At 41.8% G+C, this 19,730-nt stretch overlaps 1 protein-coding gene across 1 annotated transcript; it reads right to left on the bottom strand.

The window, feature by feature from the left end:
• Nucleotides 1–14,650: 14,650 nt before the first annotated feature.
• LOC111792706 lies at nt 14,651–15,124 on the bottom strand. Its single transcript, XM_023674265.1, has one exon. The coding sequence runs from the start codon at nt 15,122–15,124 to the stop codon at nt 14,651–14,653; it is 474 nt and encodes a 157-aa protein (XP_023530033.1).
• Between the last annotated feature and the right edge of the window lie 4,606 nt (nt 15,125–19,730).

The following is a 19,730-nucleotide window of genomic DNA, read 5'->3' as shown; positions in this document are numbered from 1 at the left end:
GCGTCCGCACTCATCATCTCTAGGGGAAGTAGCCCTATGCTTATGAACATACAATATGCATGAGGTCCCTCTAAATCCATCATAATGTCTCTTCTGACACAACCCTCTAGTCTCATCTCTTTGTTACTCTAGGTAACACATACTCGTGGATATTTATATTAATATCATTTTCACGCTCTTAGGGTTGTGTCCTATGTCGATCTAACGACATGATGCAATATGGCACTCATCATCATATAGCATGCTCAATATGGAAAACGTCATCATATTAAGGTAAACGTCACGCAATCATCATACTCATCATATTGCCACAAAGTGCATCAAACATATCAAGTACGACATTCATCAAAATATATATATACTGAGCACATCATCAGGTATCATAACCTACACATCATCATAACTCATACATCATCAAAGTCATACATCATACATCATTCATCATATACCGCATCGTACGATATAGTTCATACATCATCGTAACTCATACAATTTTTAGTCTATCCTATAGTAAGGCCACTTACCTGGTTGGCCTTAGCCGAAGTATTCCTTAATTTAATTAACGTAAGCTCCCGTTCCTCGAGAGCTGCTCTAAAGGTTGCTAGAGTTCGCTTCATATCGAACCGTTCGTCACCTTTCGTTAGCATTTCACATTTTAATTAATAATCCAACTAACAATGTGAAATATAGCTCTAAAACGGTCTCAGTAAAAATCGAATTCCACGTTTTCATTGTTTCTAAATTTTGGTTGAGTAGTAAAACTTAAATTGAAAATATGTCAATATTATTTCATGGTGCTTCAATCATTCAATCCAACTATGGTTTGTTATAATATTATATTCTCTTGGTACAAATAATAATAATTTTTCACATCTTCCATTTTTCTTCTATCGGTTGTACCACTTTTGTTTCTTTTCTCTCTGTCTTCTTTTTCTTTCATATGAATGACTGCAATTATAGAATAATATTCAATCAATTATGTTTTCTTCTCCTCCCTAATATGACTATCAATTAACAGAAGCCATTTTCAATCTTGCAGCTGTAGGAGGTGTTGGGGAGATATTTGGGAAAGGTGGAAAGAGAGAGTGATAATTTACTTTTTTTTTTTTTAAGCTGTACCTCTCTAAATAAGATATGACTCGAGGACGAACCAAAGCGGATTGGTAGTCATTTTAGGATTTTTTTTAAAGATGAATGTGAGTGAGGGAAAAGCATGCTGAAATGACTTGCGTTGGTCTGGGGAGATAGTTTTCACTCTTAGAAATGAGGAGTAAGAAACGTGACCCTGTTGTTGGGGATGTAGGGGCTATCAGGTGTCGAATTTGGATTCTGAATTCTAATTCGAACCGTAGATATGGGGCGTTACAAATGGTATCAAAGCGGTACCTCTCCCAATAAGATGTGATTTGGGGACGAACTTAGATGGAAGCTGGTGGTCTTTTTCAAAAAATTCCCTATGATGCATGTGAGCGAGGACAAAGTATGTTGAAATGACTCATGTTGGTCAGTGGAAATAGTCTTCACTCTTCGAAGTGAAGAGGAAGTAACGTGACCTTGTCGTTGGAGCTGTAGGGGCCATCAAGTTCAAAATCCAAATTCTAAATCCTAATCCGAATCATGGACATAAGGTGTTATAAATTGTGTCAGAGTGTGTCCCCCAATATGATGTGGTTTTGGAACGAATCAAGTGGAAACTAGTGGTCATTTTTGGAAATTTTCTTAGGATGCACGTGAGTGAGGATAAACTATGCTGAAAGAACTCGTGTTAGTCTGTGAGATAGTTTTCATTCTTAAAAGTGAGAAGTAACGTGACCATATCCTAGTGAATTCAGGGCAATGTCGAGGTCATCAAGTGTGATTTTGATTCATAATCTGAATCCTAGGCATGAGACATTATAGTTTAAATCTCTCATTCACGTGTTTTTAGTTTTATGTCTTGATTTTCACTTAACTAGCATTAATTATTTAATTATTATTTTTAACTAAATTATTGATCAAATTAATCAAATTCGTATTATTGGTTATTAAATGATTATCTAATATAATTATATGTAATTAATTGTTTAAATCAATTTCCATCAATAAATTCCTAAATTGGTTAAACCATATATTCATAAGTAGAAAATGCTAGTTAAGTGAAATAAGAAAATTAGTGAAAATTAGTGAAAATTAATTATTTTAGGGTAATTGTTTAACCAATAATACGATTTTTTTTAATTAACTAGCATTAATTATTTAATTATTTTCACTAATCAATTATTAGTAATTAATGCTAGTTAAAGTGAAATGAGAAATGATAATTAATTATTTTTTACAATTTAATGCTTTTTTATTTAATCAAGACATATTACATTCTTATTTAACCGCTCCATATTTGAATTTTATGAGATTTTAATAATTAAATATGATAAATAATTGGAATAAACATGATTTACTTAATAATTTATATATATATATAAAAAGTGGGGTTTGTGAAGTGTAGCTCAAATCACATATCCAACCCATTCAAAATTTGAGTTAATCTAAAATGTTTTTCCAAATCCAACCCAACTCAACCTGTGCACACACCCAATTGTTCCTCTATGTAGCTTCGGGCTTTGTTTTGATTGCAAAATTCCTTCTATCCTCTAGTGATCTCCATTCATAGTTGTTACATGCTATATTGTTAAGAATGATAGTTCCTAAGTTAGAGCGGTTCAAGGAGGCCTTCCTGAAAGAATATTATCAAGGAGGCCTTCCTGAAAGAATATTATCCTAAGTTAGAGCGACTTAAAAGACAGCAGAAGTTCGCCCATCTGGTACAGGGCGGACTCACAGTAGAGAAATACAACTGAGAGTTTAAGAGACTCAAGACATTTGTGCCGTCCATGGTGGACACTGAGGAAAAGATGACAGAGAAGTTTGTACTGGGTCTGGAATCGAGAATCCGCTGCATGCTAGAAGCGTTCAACCCAAAAACCTACGAGGAAGCCTTGAGAACTACCAAGGCTTTAGAGAAACCAAAGGATGAGAAAAGACGTGAGGAGCCGGTAGTAATTGGGTAGAAGCGTCCACATGAATCAGGAGGCTCTGACCATCCATCACCAGCACGTAGGCACCGTTCCAACAACAGACGTGCTCCAAGATGGAATGACTGACACCCTCCTTGACGAACCGACAGGAACCCCAAGAACCAAGATGGGGCTAGAGGGAGGAGAGAGGAAGTGTGCACTATCTATGGAAGACTACACGGTGGGAGGTGCATGGCTGGTAGCAGAGCATGTTATAGATGTGGTCAAGAGGGGCACATCGCCGTGAATTGCACGATCGGAAACACTGAAGCACAACCAAACCCGCCTAGAGTAGTAGAGCAAACGAAACAATCAGCACCATCGCGAGCTCAAGTTAGGGCCTACGCGTCTACGAGCAAGGACACTGGGAGGTCCGACGCCGTGGTGACAGGTACACTATCTGTTTTAGGTGATTTAGCTTTTACCTTATTTGATTCTGGTTCAACGCATTCCTTTATTTCTATGCCTTTTGTTTTACAAGCAGGGTTCGAATTAGAACCCTTGTTGCATAAAATGTTTGTAAGCACCCCTTTGGGGGTAGACTTAGTATCTAGGCATAGAGTAAAGGATGACCAAGTAATCATAGGGAACCAAACTCTAAGCGTTGACCTGATGGTAGTAAACATGACGGATTTCGACGCCATACTAGGCATGGATTGGCTAGCCGAAAATTGAGCTAGTATAGACTATCGTAAAAAGGAAGTAAAATTTTTACCACCGACAGGACCTACCTTTAAATTTAAAGGCACAAGTACTAGGATTACCCCCAAGGTAGTCTCGATGATGAAAGGAAAGCGGTTAGTCCAACAAGGCGGATGGGCTATATTAGCATGTGCTATGGACGTAAGAGGAAAAGAAAAGACCCTAGAAAACGTGCTAATAGTAAACGAGTTCCCTAATGTATTTTCGGACGAATTACCTGGAATACCCCCTTCTCGAGCGGTCGACTTTGTCATCGAACTTGAGCCAGGAACGGGCCTATTTCCAAAGCACTCTATCGCATGGCGCCGGCAGAGTTGAAGGAACTCAAGGCGCAATTGCAAGACTTACTAGATAAAGGATTCGTTCGACCTAGCGTGTCCCCCTGGGGTGCACCAGTGTTGTTTGTTAAGAAGAAAGATGGATCGATGCGTCTGTGCATCGATTACAAAGAGCTAAATAAGAGAACCATAAAGAAAAAATATCCTTTGCCTATAATAGAAGACTTGTTCGATCAACTCAGAGAGGCAACTGTATTTTCCAAGATAGATCTTCGATCCGGTTACCACCAAATTAAGATCAATGAAAAAGACGTGCCAAAAACAGTGTTTAGGACAAGGTACGGTCACTACGAGTTCGTAGTGATGTCATTTGGTCTCACCAATGCCCCAGCTGTGTTTATGGTGTTAATGAACTGGGTATTCAAGGAATGTCTATATATGTTCGTGATCGTGTTCATTGACAACATCTTAATATACTTGAAAACAGACCTAGAACACGAGGAACACCTCCGAAAAGTCCTAACCACCTTAAGAGAGCACAAGTTGTACGCCAAGTTCTCCAAATGTGAATTTTGGTTACGACAAGTCGCTTTCCTAGGACACGTGGTGTCAAAGGACGGAATATCTGTAGATCCCACTAAGTTCGAAGTAGTCACAAAGTGGGAACACCCAACTACGGTAATGGAAGTAAGGAGTTTCCTAGGATTGGCGGGATACTATCGAAGGTTCGTGCAGGACTTCGCTAGAATAGCCTCACCTTTAACAAAGTTAACAAAAAAAGGGGTACCATTTGGATGGAATAATGCTTGTGAGGCAATCTTCCAGAACCTAAAAGAGAGATTGGTTACCGCCCCGGTACTCACAGTACCCGAGAGCTCAGAAGGGCATGTGATTTATAGTGATGTCTCCATGAAAGGACTGGGATGTGTATTAATGCAACACGGCGTTGTTGCATACGCGTCTCGTCAACTTAAGAATACGAAAAGAACTACCCTACCCACGACCTAGAGTTGGTCGCTGTAGTGTTCACGCTGAAAATTTGACGACATTACCTGTATGTAGAGAAAACTCAAATTTTTACCGACCACAAAAGTTTAAAATACTTCTTCACCAAAAAAGAGTTAAACATGAGGCAGAGAAGGTGGTTAGAATTGGTGAAGGATTATGATGTAGATATCCAGTACCACCCTGAAAAAGCAAACGTGGTTGCAGATGCTTTGCGTAGAAAGACGGTCCACTCGTCGGCGCTCATTACGAGGGAAGTAAGGGTACAAAGAGAATTCGAGCGAGCCAACAAAGTTGTAGTGACCGAGGGAGTCATAGCACAGCTGGCCTGACTCACAGTACAACTTACGCTTAGGCAAAGAATTATTACCTCCCAACGAGAGGATCCTNTTCGAAGTAGTCACAAAGTGGGAACACCCAACTACGGTAATGGAAGTAAGGAGTTTCCTAGGATTGGCGGGATACTATCGAAGGTTCGTGCAGGACTTCGCTAGAATAGCCTCACCTTTAACAAAGTTAACAAAAAAAGGGGTACCATTTGGATGGAATAATGCTTGTGAGGCAATCTTCCAGAACCTAAAAGAGAGATTGGTTACCGCCCCGGTACTCACAGTACCCGAGAGCTCAGAAGGGCATGTGATTTATAGTGATGTCTCCATGAAAGGACTGGGATGTGTATTAATGCAACACGGCGTTGTTGCATACGCGTCTCGTCAACTTAAGAATACGAAAAGAACTACCCTACCCACGACCTAGAGTTGGTCGCTGTAGTGTTCACGCTGAAAATTTGACGACATTACCTGTATGTAGAGAAAACTCAAATTTTTACCGACCACAAAAGTTTAAAATACTTCTTCACCAAAAAAGAGTTAAACATGAGGCAGAGAAGGTGGTTAGAATTGGTGAAGGATTATGATGTAGATATCCAGTACCACCCTGAAAAAGCAAACGTGGTTGCAGATGCTTTGCGTAGAAAGACGGTCCACTCGTCGGCGCTCATTACGAGGGAAGTAAGGGTACAAAGAGAATTCGAGCGAGCCAACAAAGTTGTAGTGACCGAGGGAGTCATAGCACAGCTGGCCTGACTCACAGTACAACTTACGCTTAGGCAAAGAATTATTACCTCCCAACGAGAGGATCCTAACCTACAGAAAGTCCTAGGATAGCTACACGAAAGTCCAATAGATGGATTCTCGAAGTCCTCAGATGAAGGATTATTGTGTCAGGGACGCCTATGTGTTCCGACAGTACAGGATTTAAGGAAAGAGATACTGATGGAAGCTCACAACTCGCCATTTTTCATGCATCCAGGAGGTACTAAGATGTACCAAGATTTNACCTTTAACAAAGTTAACAAAAAAAGGGGTACCATTTGGATGGAATAATGCTTGTGAGGCAATCTTCCAGAACCTAAAAGAGAGATTGGTTACCGCCCCGGTACTCACAGTACCCGAGAGCTCAGAAGGGCATGTGATTTATAGTGATGTCTCCATGAAAGGACTGGGATGTGTATTAATGCAACACGGCGTTGTTGCATACGCGTCTCGTCAACTTAAGAATACGAAAAGAACTACCCTACCCACGACCTAGAGTTGGTCGCTGTAGTGTTCACGCTGAAAATTTGACGACATTACCTGTATGTAGAGAAAACTCAAATTTTTACCGACCACAAAAGTTTAAAATACTTCTTCACCAAAAAAGAGTTAAACATGAGGCAGAGAAGGTGGTTAGAATTGGTGAAGGATTATGATGTAGATATCCAGTACCACCCTGAAAAAGCAAACGTGGTTGCAGATGCTTTGCGTAGAAAGACGGTCCACTCGTCGGCGCTCATTACGAGGGAAGTAAGGGTACAAAGAGAATTCGAGCGAGCCAACAAAGTTGTAGTGACCGAGGGAGTCATAGCACAGCTGGCCTGACTCACAGTACAACTTACGCTTAGGCAAAGAATTATTACCTCCCAACGAGAGGATCCTAACCTACAGAAAGTCCTAGGATAGCTACACGAAAGTCCAATAGATGGATTCTCGAAGTCCTCAGATGAAGGATTATTGTGTCAGGGACGCCTATGTGTTCCGACAGTACAGGATTTAAGGAAAGAGATACTGATGGAAGCTCACAACTCGCCATTTTTCATGCATCCAGGAGGTACTAAGATGTACCAAGATTTAAAACAACACTTTTGGTGGAAGAGCGAGCAGAGGGATGTGGCCAAGTTTGTGAGCAAGTGCTTAGTTTGTCANTCACAGTACCCGAGAGCTCAGAAGGGCATGTGATTTATAGTGATGTCTCCATGAAAGGACTGGGATGTGTATTAATGCAACACGGCGTTGTTGCATACGCGTCTCGTCAACTTAAGAATACGAAAAGAACTACCCTACCCACGACCTAGAGTTGGTCGCTGTAGTGTTCACGCTGAAAATTTGACGACATTACCTGTATGTAGAGAAAACTCAAATTTTTACCGACCACAAAAGTTTAAAATACTTCTTCACCAAAAAAGAGTTAAACATGAGGCAGAGAAGGTGGTTAGAATTGGTGAAGGATTATGATGTAGATATCCAGTACCACCCTGAAAAAGCAAACGTGGTTGCAGATGCTTTGCGTAGAAAGACGGTCCACTCGTCGGCGCTCATTACGAGGGAAGTAAGGGTACAAAGAGAATTCGAGCGAGCCAACAAAGTTGTAGTGACCGAGGGAGTCATAGCACAGCTGGCCTGACTCACAGTACAACTTACGCTTAGGCAAAGAATTATTACCTCCCAACGAGAGGATCCTAACCTACAGAAAGTCCTAGGATAGCTACACGAAAGTCCAATAGATGGATTCTCGAAGTCCTCAGATGAAGGATTATTGTGTCAGGGACGCCTATGTGTTCCGACAGTACAGGATTTAAGGAAAGAGATACTGATGGAAGCTCACAACTCGCCATTTTTCATGCATCCAGGAGGTACTAAGATGTACCAAGATTTAAAACAACACTTTTGGTGGAAGAGCGAGCAGAGGGATGTGGCCAAGTTTGTGAGCAAGTGCTTAGTTTGTCAACAAGTGAAAGCTCCTAGACAAAAGGCGGCGTGGTTGTTGCAACCCCTAAGCATATTTGAGTGGAAATTGGAAAACATAGCGATGGACTTCATAGTAGGATTACCAAAAACGCCCAAAGGCTATAAAGTGATCTGGGTAATTGTCGATAGGTTGACCAAGTCGGCACACTTTCTACCTGGGAAAGCTACATATANACGCTGAAAATTTGACGACATTACCTGTATGTAGAGAAAACTCAAATTTTTACCGACCACAAAAGTTTAAAATACTTCTTCACCAAAAAAGAGTTAAACATGAGGCAGAGAAGGTGGTTAGAATTGGTGAAGGATTATGATGTAGATATCCAGTACCACCCTGAAAAAGCAAACGTGGTTGCAGATGCTTTGCGTAGAAAGACGGTCCACTCGTCGGCGCTCATTACGAGGGAAGTAAGGGTACAAAGAGAATTCGAGCGAGCCAACAAAGTTGTAGTGACCGAGGGAGTCATAGCACAGCTGGCCTGACTCACAGTACAACTTACGCTTAGGCAAAGAATTATTACCTCCCAACGAGAGGATCCTAACCTACAGAAAGTCCTAGGATAGCTACACGAAAGTCCAATAGATGGATTCTCGAAGTCCTCAGATGAAGGATTATTGTGTCAGGGACGCCTATGTGTTCCGACAGTACAGGATTTAAGGAAAGAGATACTGATGGAAGCTCACAACTCGCCATTTTTCATGCATCCAGGAGGTACTAAGATGTACCAAGATTTAAAACAACACTTTTGGTGGAAGAGCGAGCAGAGGGATGTGGCCAAGTTTGTGAGCAAGTGCTTAGTTTGTCAACAAGTGAAAGCTCCTAGACAAAAGGCGGCGTGGTTGTTGCAACCCCTAAGCATATTTGAGTGGAAATTGGAAAACATAGCGATGGACTTCATAGTAGGATTACCAAAAACGCCCAAAGGCTATAAAGTGATCTGGGTAATTGTCGATAGGTTGACCAAGTCGGCACACTTTCTACCTGGGAAAGCTACATATACAGTTGACAATTGGGCACAATTGTATGTGAAAGAAATAGTAAGACTACATGGAGTCCCAGTGTCTATAGTGTCGGATGATCAATGTTTTATGTCAGTATTTTGGCGCAGACTTCAAAAAGCACTAGGTACCCGCCTCGACTTTAGTACTGCCTTCCACTCCCAAACAGATGGAAAAATAGAGCGTTTAAACAAAATTCTAGAGGACATGTTACGCGCTGGTGCACTAGATTTTAAAGGAAGTTGGGATTCCAAACTCCACCTGATGAAATTCTCGTATANAAAAAGCAAACGTGGTTGCAGATGCTTTGCGTAGAAAGACGGTCCACTCGTCGGCGCTCATTACGAGGGAAGTAAGGGTACAAAGAGAATTCGAGCGAGCCAACAAAGTTGTAGTGACCGAGGGAGTCATAGCACAGCTGGCCTGACTCACAGTACAACTTACGCTTAGGCAAAGAATTATTACCTCCCAACGAGAGGATCCTAACCTACAGAAAGTCCTAGGATAGCTACACGAAAGTCCAATAGATGGATTCTCGAAGTCCTCAGATGAAGGATTATTGTGTCAGGGACGCCTATGTGTTCCGACAGTACAGGATTTAAGGAAAGAGATACTGATGGAAGCTCACAACTCGCCATTTTTCATGCATCCAGGAGGTACTAAGATGTACCAAGATTTAAAACAACACTTTTGGTGGAAGAGCGAGCAGAGGGATGTGGCCAAGTTTGTGAGCAAGTGCTTAGTTTGTCAACAAGTGAAAGCTCCTAGACAAAAGGCGGCGTGGTTGTTGCAACCCCTAAGCATATTTGAGTGGAAATTGGAAAACATAGCGATGGACTTCATAGTAGGATTACCAAAAACGCCCAAAGGCTATAAAGTGATCTGGGTAATTGTCGATAGGTTGACCAAGTCGGCACACTTTCTACCTGGGAAAGCTACATATACAGTTGACAATTGGGCACAATTGTATGTGAAAGAAATAGTAAGACTACATGGAGTCCCAGTGTCTATAGTGTCGGATGATCAATGTTTTATGTCAGTATTTTGGCGCAGACTTCAAAAAGCACTAGGTACCCGCCTCGACTTTAGTACTGCCTTCCACTCCCAAACAGATGGAAAAATAGAGCGTTTAAACAAAATTCTAGAGGACATGTTACGCGCTGGTGCACTAGATTTTAAAGGAAGTTGGGATTCCAAACTCCACCTGATGAAATTCTCGTATAATAACAGCTTCCAAGCAACTATTGGAATTACACCGTTTGAGGCCCTGTACGGAAAACGGTGTGGGTCCCCATTATGTTGGGACGAAGTAGGCGAGAGAGAGTTAGTAGGACCCGAGTTGGTTCGACTCACCAATGAGGCTGTCCAGAAAATTCGAGCCAGGATGCGTACTGTTCAAAGTAGACAGAAATGCTACGCCGATGTAAGGCGTAGAAGCCTGGAGTTTGAGATAGAGGACCCAGTATTCCTCAGGGTGGCACCTATGGAAGGTGTCTTGAGGTTCGGACGTAAGGGAAAGTTAAGTCCTAAATTCATTGGACCATTCAAGATTCTAGAGCGAGTTGATCCAATAGCATATAAGTTAGCCCTACCTTCAGCCCTCTCAGAAGTACACGATGTATTTCACGTATCGGTGCTGAGGAAGTACATTACAGTCCCTATTCACGTATAGACTACGAACCACTCTGACTCAATGAAGATCTGAGCCACGAGGAAAAACCAGTAAAAATCCTAGCTAGAGAAGTGAAAACCTTACACAAGAGGAACATTGCATTCATTAAGGTACTGTGGCGGAGAGGAAGCCACATGGGAGCGCTAGGATGAAATAAGAGAAAAATACCCCAAGCTAGTACAAGAGTTTGAGACTTTCGAGGATGAAAGTTCTTTTTAAGGGTAGATAATGTAACGACCCAGAAAAAAGAAAAAAAAAAAGAAAAAGAAAAAGAAAAAGAAAAAGAAAAAAAAAATAAACTCAGTCACCGGAAAACTCGCGAGTTTGAGTTTCGCAGACCCCACGCGAAACGACATTCACACCTTGCTCAACCTTCAACCCACAACTCCTAGAATTGATCAGAATACCTGCAACTAGAGAAAAGAACGAAAATACGAGAGAGAGAGAGATTTCAGATAACGTTGGCGAGTTTCCAAACGACGCCAAATGCTCAGTTACCACCACGAGAAGGATTCCTAACGAAATCAAAATAACTCAGGGTATGTTTTGTGCCTTTTCGTAAGCGCCATCGTCAGTAACTGAGGTCGAAAAATTGGATTTTCCTAAACGTTCTTAGATATGTAGTTTTAGGAACTTTTGGGCCACTAAACTTCGAGGAAGGAAAGAAGGACGACAAACAGAGAGGAAAAGGAAGAAAGAGGACCAAAATCGGCAATGGAAACGCTGCGGGAAGGAGAGAGAAAATGCGCCAGAAAATCGGCTGATGTCGGGTAAGGAAGACGAGATCCACGGATCCGAGTCAACTCGAACCCAAAACTCGATAGAGCAGCCTGACTTCTTTCCCCTCGGCCTCTACCTTCGGCCCAGCCCAACTACAGCGGCCGAAACCTCAATCCAGCCTAAAAGCCATGGTTCAGCTGAATCGACCTGAGACTAGACCCGTGGTCCAATCGAACTGGCCTGCAACCCAAACGCTTGCGGCCCAATCGAGTAAACTGAGGCCCAGCAACCAGCCCGCCTTAGTAGCCTCCTACAGCAGCTTACCCAAACCGGAGTGCGACCTGCGCCTCAACTCGATACTCATCGCACGACGTGGCAAGCTGTACGTCTGCCATGTGGCACATAGCGCGCAGGCGGTCCCTCAGCTCATCTCGGCGCAAACGGCTCGGTGGCTCCTCCGGCGGCTCCTAGCGGCTGTTCGACTCGGTTCCCCTTTTTCCAGCCCATTTTCCACTATTTCAACCCTCCCGGACCTGTTTGCTACCCCGATTAAGGTATCCGAGGCCGTTTTAGAGCCATATTTCATATTTATTGAATTATTGGTAAATTAATTATGAAATACTAACGGAAGGTGGCCAACGGTGTGATAGGGAACAAACCTTGGCGACGTAGCAAGCAGCTCTCACGGAATGGGAGCTTACGTTTAGCTAATTAAGGAGTACTTCGGCCAAGGCCAACCAAGTAAGTGACCTTACTATGGATAGGCTAAAGATTGTTTGAATTGTGATGATATATGAGTATGACATTGTGTTGTGATGTATGTTAAATGTACGTTATTTATGTTTAGATGCATGACGTACATGTTATATTTGATGCACTTAATGGCTTCTATGATGACTATGATGTATGCATGACGATGTGATTTACATGATGATGTTTTCCATGTTGAACATGCCTTATGATGTTGCTTGCCATATTGCATCATGTCGTTAGATGACATACGACACAACTCTAAGAGTATGAAAATGATATTAATGTAAATATCCACGAGCACGTGCTACATAGTGTAACCAAGAGATGAGACTAGAGGGTTGTATCAGGAGAGATGTATAATTGGACTCAGAGGGACCTTATGCATATTGTATGTTCATAAGCATAGGGCTACTTACCCTAGAGATGATGAGTGAGGACGCGCACCGTATGATGAGGAGGAATGCGCATAGGTGCGAATGCACACAGATGAGGGTGTTCATGAGGCGCATGAAACTATGGGGTTCCGCTGACCTCCGTACGTCGCTACAGATTAGCTTGACCAGAGGGTCCAGGGGGTGTGCGAGCACCCTTGAGATTCACACTTGCACGTGTGAGTCGTGTGTATGGAAGTTCTACACATCCAATTTGTCTGAGACTGGAGGCCACCCTTAAGATGATTAGAGATAGGTCCCTAATTCATGATTGCATGTGTTTGCCTTAGTATGGCCACTATAGTGGGGTCACTTACTGAATATTTCTTCGGGTCGTGTGCCATATTGGTTTTTAGGTAAAGGCAAGGCGCCCATGTACGGTTGACGGCGGCATCGTGATCAGAGATTATGGCGCGTGCATAGGATAGTTTCATATTTAAAATTCGTAGTCTTGGTTAGGATAGGGTGTTTGCATTTCATATATTTAAATTATTTAATTTGTAATTATTTTATCCTATTTTGAACTCTAGCACGATGTTTGAAACACGTAAGTCCGACAGTGTTTCTAGTGTTTTAACGTATTCTGAAGTTTGAAAATTTTCCGCTAATAAAGATGAGTATTTTTAGAGTTATATTCTGCATTAGAGATGAGCATGAGACGTTACTAGCGACTCTGAGTATGTAGAAATTTAGGGTCGTTATATAACCCTAACTATAATCAAGGTATAATCATTCACGATATCGAAGTACAATACACATGAAACTAATGTTAACCAAACTCCTAAGTATAATACTTGATCGTTTGCCCATACTCTAAACCGACTCCTACAAGCATTTCTTAGAAACTTGCTCCATACGGTTACTTACTTGTTGTAGGCTTCCCGAGCTTGTTCTGGGTCTTCAACAAATTATCAATTCCTTCAAAGATCTTCAATTAGGTCCTACATTAAGAAAATATATCAAAACTATAAAAGTTGGGTACAATTCGAGTGAAACTATGCAAATTTGCGAAAATTGGATTTTTGAACCTTGGGTCATGGTTACCTTCGGGTCTCGTTTGGGTAGTGGGTCAGAGTCAGCTAGATGGGTTGGGTCGTGTCGGTATTTACTTTCGGGTCACTAAGCGGGTAGGGTCAGTCGACGGGTCGGTGCTGTTTTGGTAGGGCAGTTTGGTACAGTGGGTTGATTTGGTCCAACGGTCGGTTAAAATCTAGCGATCAGCTCCTTCCTCCCCTCGATTTTCCTTCACTTCTTCAGCTTGTTCGACATTTGTCAACGTTCCTTTTTTTCCTTTGATTTCAAACATCTTGGTTCAGCCCCCCTTCCATATGATTTATTAGTCTCTTGCCAAGGGTTAAGAAGTTTTGGGGTAGGTGGCAGACCTACTTTCTGCCCTTTTTTTTTTAAATTTTTTTTACCCAAAATGTGGGTATAGCTCCCTTTTCCTCACTTAAGAACTTTCTATCCCTGAAACTATCCCTGAAAGTTCCTAATCCCAGAACAAATAGGATACATGGCCCTCATCTTGTTCTCTAACTCCCAAGTTGCTTCTTCGACTCGATGATTTTTTCACACCACTTTGACGAGTAAAATCTCCTTGTTTCTAAGCTTCTGTTTCTAAGTAAAATCCTGATGGGCTCCTCCTTGTAACGTAAGTCCCTTTGCAAAGGAAGGTTTGTATACTCTATCACATAGGAAGGATTTGGGGTATACTTACGCAACATAGACACGTGGAACAAGTTGTGTATGGCGGCTAGAGCAGGTGGCAAGGCTAGTCTATACGCTACACGCTCGACTCTCTCCAGGACGTCGAAAGGACCGATAAATCTTGGACTCAACTTGCCCTTCGTCCCAACCTCATCACCCTTGTCATGGGCGCAACTTTTAGGAAAATGTGATCTCCCCTTAAGAACTTTCATCCCCGAAAGTTCCTAATCCCAGAACAAAATAGGGTACATGGCCCTCATCTTGCTCTCTAACTCCCAGGTTGCTTCTTCGACGCGATGATTTTTCCACACCACTTTGACGAGTAAAATCTCCTTGTTTCTAAGCTTCTGTTTCTAAGTAAAATCCCGATGGGCTCCTCCTTGTAACGTAAGTCCCTTTGCAAAGGAAGGTTTGCATACTCTATCACATAGGAAGGATTTGGGGTGTATTTACGCAACATAGACATGTGGAACAAGTTGTGTATGGTGGCTAGAGCAGGTGGCAAGGCTAGTCTATACGCTACACGCTCGACTCTCTCCAGGAAGTCGAAAGGACTGATAAATCTTGGACTCAACTTGCCCTTCGTCCCAAACCTCATCACCCCTGTCATGGGCGCAACTTTTAGGAAAACGTGATCTCCAACGGCGAACTCTAAGCCCCGACGATATGTGTCTGCATAACTTTTTTGTTGGCTCTGAACAGTCTGAATTCGTACTTTGATTTTTTGCACAGCTGCATTCATTAGTTGCACTAACTCTGGCCCTAACAATTGTCGCTTCTTCCTCCAAAAAAATTGGAGACCGACATCTTCGCCCGTACAGGGCCTAAAAAGGTGGCATCTGTATGGTCGCCTGGTAACTGTTATTGTATGCAAATTCCATAAGGTGGAGGTATTCATCCCAACTACAGGCGAAATCAACCACGCATGCTCACAACATGTCTTCTAGGACCTAATTCAGCCTCTCTGTTTGGTCGTCTGTTTGGGGGTGGAACGTTGTACTGAATTTGAGTTGGGTCCCCATTGCTTTTTGCAAACTTTTCCAAAAGTGAGAGGTAAAACGTGCATCCGTGTCTAACACAATGGAGACTAGAATCCCATGCAGTCTGACAATTTGTTCCAAATACAACTTTGCCCACTTATCCACCGTATAGGTAGCCTTACCCGGAATGAAGTAGGGGGGTTTCGTCATCCTATCTATAATCACCCAGATAACTGTGTATCCCTTCGAGGTCTTGGGAAACCCTGATATAAAGTCCATGGCTATATCCTCCTACTTCCACTGTGGGATGTCTAGGGGTTGTAATAGGCCTGAGGGTTTTTGTCTAGGGGCCTTCANCATACTCTATCACATAGGAAGGATTTGGGGTGTATTTACGCAACATAGACATGTGGAACAAGTTGTGTATGGTGGCTAGAGCAGGTGGCAAGGCTAGTCTATACGCTACACGCTCGACTCTCTCCAGGAAGTCGAAAGGACTGATAAATCTTGGACTCAACTTGCCCTTCGTCCCAAACCTCATCACCCCTGTCATGGGCGCAACTTTTAGGAAAACGTGATCTCCAACGGCGAACTCTAAGCCCCGACGATATGTGTCTGCATAACTTTTTTGTTGGCTCTGAACAGTCTGAATTCGTACTTTGATTTTTTGCACAGCTGCATTCATTAGTTGCACTAACTCTGGCCCTAACAATTGTCGCTTCTTCCTCCAAAAAAATTGGAGACCGACATCTTCGCCCGTACAGGGCCTAAAAAGGTGGCATCTGTATGGTCGCCTGGTAACTGTTATTGTATGCAAATTCCATAAGGTGGAGGTATTCATCCCAACTACAGGCGAAATCAACCACGCATGCTCACAACATGTCTTCTAGGACCTAATTCAGCCTCTCTGTTTGGTCGTCTGTTTGGGGGTGGAACGTTGTACTGAATTTGAGTTGGGTCCCCATTGCTTTTTGCAAACTTTTCCAAAAGTGAGAGGTAAAACGTGCATCCGTGTCTAACACAATGGAGACTAGAATCCCATGCAGTCTGACAATTTGTTCCAAATACAACTTTGCCCACTTATCCACCGTATAGGTAGCCTTACCCGGAATGAAGTAGGGGGGTTTCGTCATCCTATCTATAATCACCCAGATAACTGTGTATCCCTTCGAGGTCTTGGGAAACCCTGATATAAAGTCCATGGCTATATCCTCCTACTTCCACTGTGGGATGTCTAGGGGTTGTAATAGGCCTGAGGGTTTTTGTCTAGGGGCCTTCACCTGTTGGCACGTTAGATACTTATTAACTCTGAGGGAAACATCTTGCTTCATCCCTGGCCACCAATAGCACCTCTTCAAGTCGTGATACATCTTGGTACTACCAGGGTGTACTGAATATAAAGATTCATGGGCTTCAGTGAAGAGGTCCTCCTTGATCTATCTATCTGCGGGAACACATAACCGTCCTTGCCACAATAGCTCTCCATCAGAAGATAGGGTGAATCCGACTTCCCTCACTGCCTCATCCTGTTGACAAATTGAGTATAACTGAGGGTCGTTGCTCTGAGCATTTATGATTCGCTGTCTTAAATTCGGCTGGACTTTAAGCTGACTCAATCTTCCCACTGCACCCTACACTCTCTTGTGACTAATGTCGAAGAGTGAGCCGTTTTCCTGCTTAGAGCGTTAGCTACGACATTAGCCTTACCTGGGTGATACATTATTTCAATGTTAAGTTCCTTTTGAGTGAATAAGTATTTCAAGCTCTTGTGATCGGTGAAAATCTTTATACGCTCACCATACAGATAGTGTCGCCATATCTTCAGAGCAAATACTATGGCAGCTAACTCTAGGTCATGCATCGAGTAGTTTCTCTCATAGTCCTTTAACTGTCTCGAAGCGTAGGCTATGACCTTGCCATTCTGCATCAGGACACAACCTAGGCCCTTCCCGGATGCGTCACTATAGACCACAAAGTTGCCTAAGTATCTGGTACTCCAAGTACCGGCGCTGTAACCAGTCGGTGCTTGAGTTCACCGAAACTTTACTCACATGCACTATCCCAGAAGAACACCTTCCCTTTCCTTGTTAGTTGTGTGAGGCTGGCGGCTATTTTGGAGAAATCCGGGATAAATCTTCTATAGTATCCAGCTAAGCCTAAGAAGCTCCTCACTTCGGTTGCCGAGGTAGGTCGAGGCCAATCTATAATTGCCTTGATTTTGGTTGGATCTACTTATAATTACCAAGAAGGTCACTTGCTGCAACCAGAATTCACATTTAGAAAACTTGGCATAAAGTCGATGTGCCCTTAGCCTTGACAGCACTTGATGCAAGTGCGCTCCGTGCTCCTCCTTGGTCTTGAAGTATATTAATATGACGTCAATGAATACTATGAACAAAGTATCCAAGAAATCCTTAAACACCCTATTCATCATATCCAATGTTGTTGGGGCATTCGTCAATCCAAACGACATCACAGTAAACTCATAATAACCATATCAGCTCTTGAAAGCTATCTTGGGGATATCGATCTCCTTTATCCTTAAATGATGGTATCCCGATCGCAGTTCAATTTTTGAAAATACTAAAACACCTTGCAATTGATCGAATAGATCATCAATGCGAGGAGCGGGTATTTGTTTTTTATTGTTACTTTATTCAATTCCCTATAGTCAATGCACAATCTCAAGGTCCCATCTTTCTTCTTGACAAAAAGCACTAGGGCTCCCCATGGCAATACACTTGGTCTGATAAAACCCCGATCTAAGAGATCCTGCAACTACTCTTTTAGTTCCTTCAACTGAGCAGGAGCCATCCTATATGGTGCCTTGGAGATTGGAGTTGTACCAGGTTCCAGTTTGATTGCAAAGTCCATGTCCCTAACTGGTGGTAACCCAGGCATTTTAAATGCAAACACATCCTTAAACTCTTGTACTACAGGTACATTCATCATACTACTAGTACCTATCCTCGTGTCCATTACGCTAGCCTATAGGGCCCAAGCTCCTTGGCCAATTATTTTTCTTGCCTTTAGAGTAGAGATAATCCTTGGGGTGCTTCGAGAATCCACCCCCCTAGATTTAAAGCTCTGTTCATCAAGTGGCCTAAAGATCACCTCTCTAGCCCTGCAATCGATAATTGCATGGTTCTCGGCTAGCCAATCCATGCTGAGGATCACGTCGAAATCACTCATGTTAAGAACGATTAACACCACCTTTAGAGGTCGTCGTGCTATTACTATTTGACTTGATTGCACCCTCTCATTAGCTACCAAAATCTCTCCTGACGGCGTAGACACCGATAGTCTGTATCCTAAAGGCTCTAGTCCTAATCATGCATATCTAACAAAGGTAGTAGATATGAACGAGTGTGTGGATCCAGAGTCAAATAATACAAAAGCATGAAAGCCAAGTACTTGTAAGGTACCTGTGACTACGGTGTCCATGTCATCCGCCCACTTTCCAATAGTTGCCTTAGCAGTACCACGATTCTGCGCCATGCCTCCTCGGCCTCCTTGCCTTGACCCTGACGCCCTGTTCTCCTCTTGACGCCTTCGGTGAGGGCAATCAACCTTCTTATGACCGCTCTTACCACAATGGAAACATGCGTTCGAACTTGCCCTGCACTCTCCTGTATGTCTGGTGCCACAAGTGGGGCAAGTAGGCCTCTCAAGTCTGAGGGCCTCACTTCTAACACCCTGCTGCCTTTCTGTTGGAGGTGGCTTATGTGATCTTCCTCTGTTCACGTGTGTGTATATATATATATATATATATATATAATATTTTAATTAAAATATAACTATTAAAAAAATGAATATAATTATAATTTAGGATATAATAATATTGCAACAAATATATAATACATTAAAATTTAAAATATGCTTTAAAATTATTTACATATGGTTTCAAAATAATTTAAATGTAGGTATAAATCATAATTAATAAATCTATCCTAAAAATATTATAAAATGTTGGAATAATTATTTAAAAATAGTTTACTATTATATAATAAACAATATATTTAAAACTATTATAAAATGTGTGAATAATTATTTAAAAATAATTTAATTGTTCGTATTATATAATAAATAATATATTTTAAAATAGTATAAAATGTGTTATTTAAAAATAATATAAAAAGAAATTAAAATAATAAAACAATATAAAAGAAATTAAACAAAATAATAAAAAGCAACCTGTATTTATAAAAGAAACTAAAGAAAGAAATTAAAAATAATAATAAAAAAAAAAAGAATAATTATCTGGGGTCAAACTCGAGCGCGAGTTTCACTAGAGCGGCCGAAGTACCATTCTGGCAAACGCTTTAATACTGAGTGATTCTTAATATACTTTATACATTTTTATTTTTC

The sequence above is a fragment of the Cucurbita pepo genome, chromosome LG04, assembly GCF_002806865.2.
Source record: "Cucurbita pepo subsp. pepo cultivar mu-cu-16 chromosome LG04, ASM280686v2, whole genome shotgun sequence".
NCBI lineage: Eukaryota > Viridiplantae > Streptophyta > Magnoliopsida > Cucurbitales > Cucurbitaceae > Cucurbita > Cucurbita pepo.
Note: the sequence above shows the minus strand (reverse complement) of the source record. Positions and strands in the feature narration are given on the sequence as shown.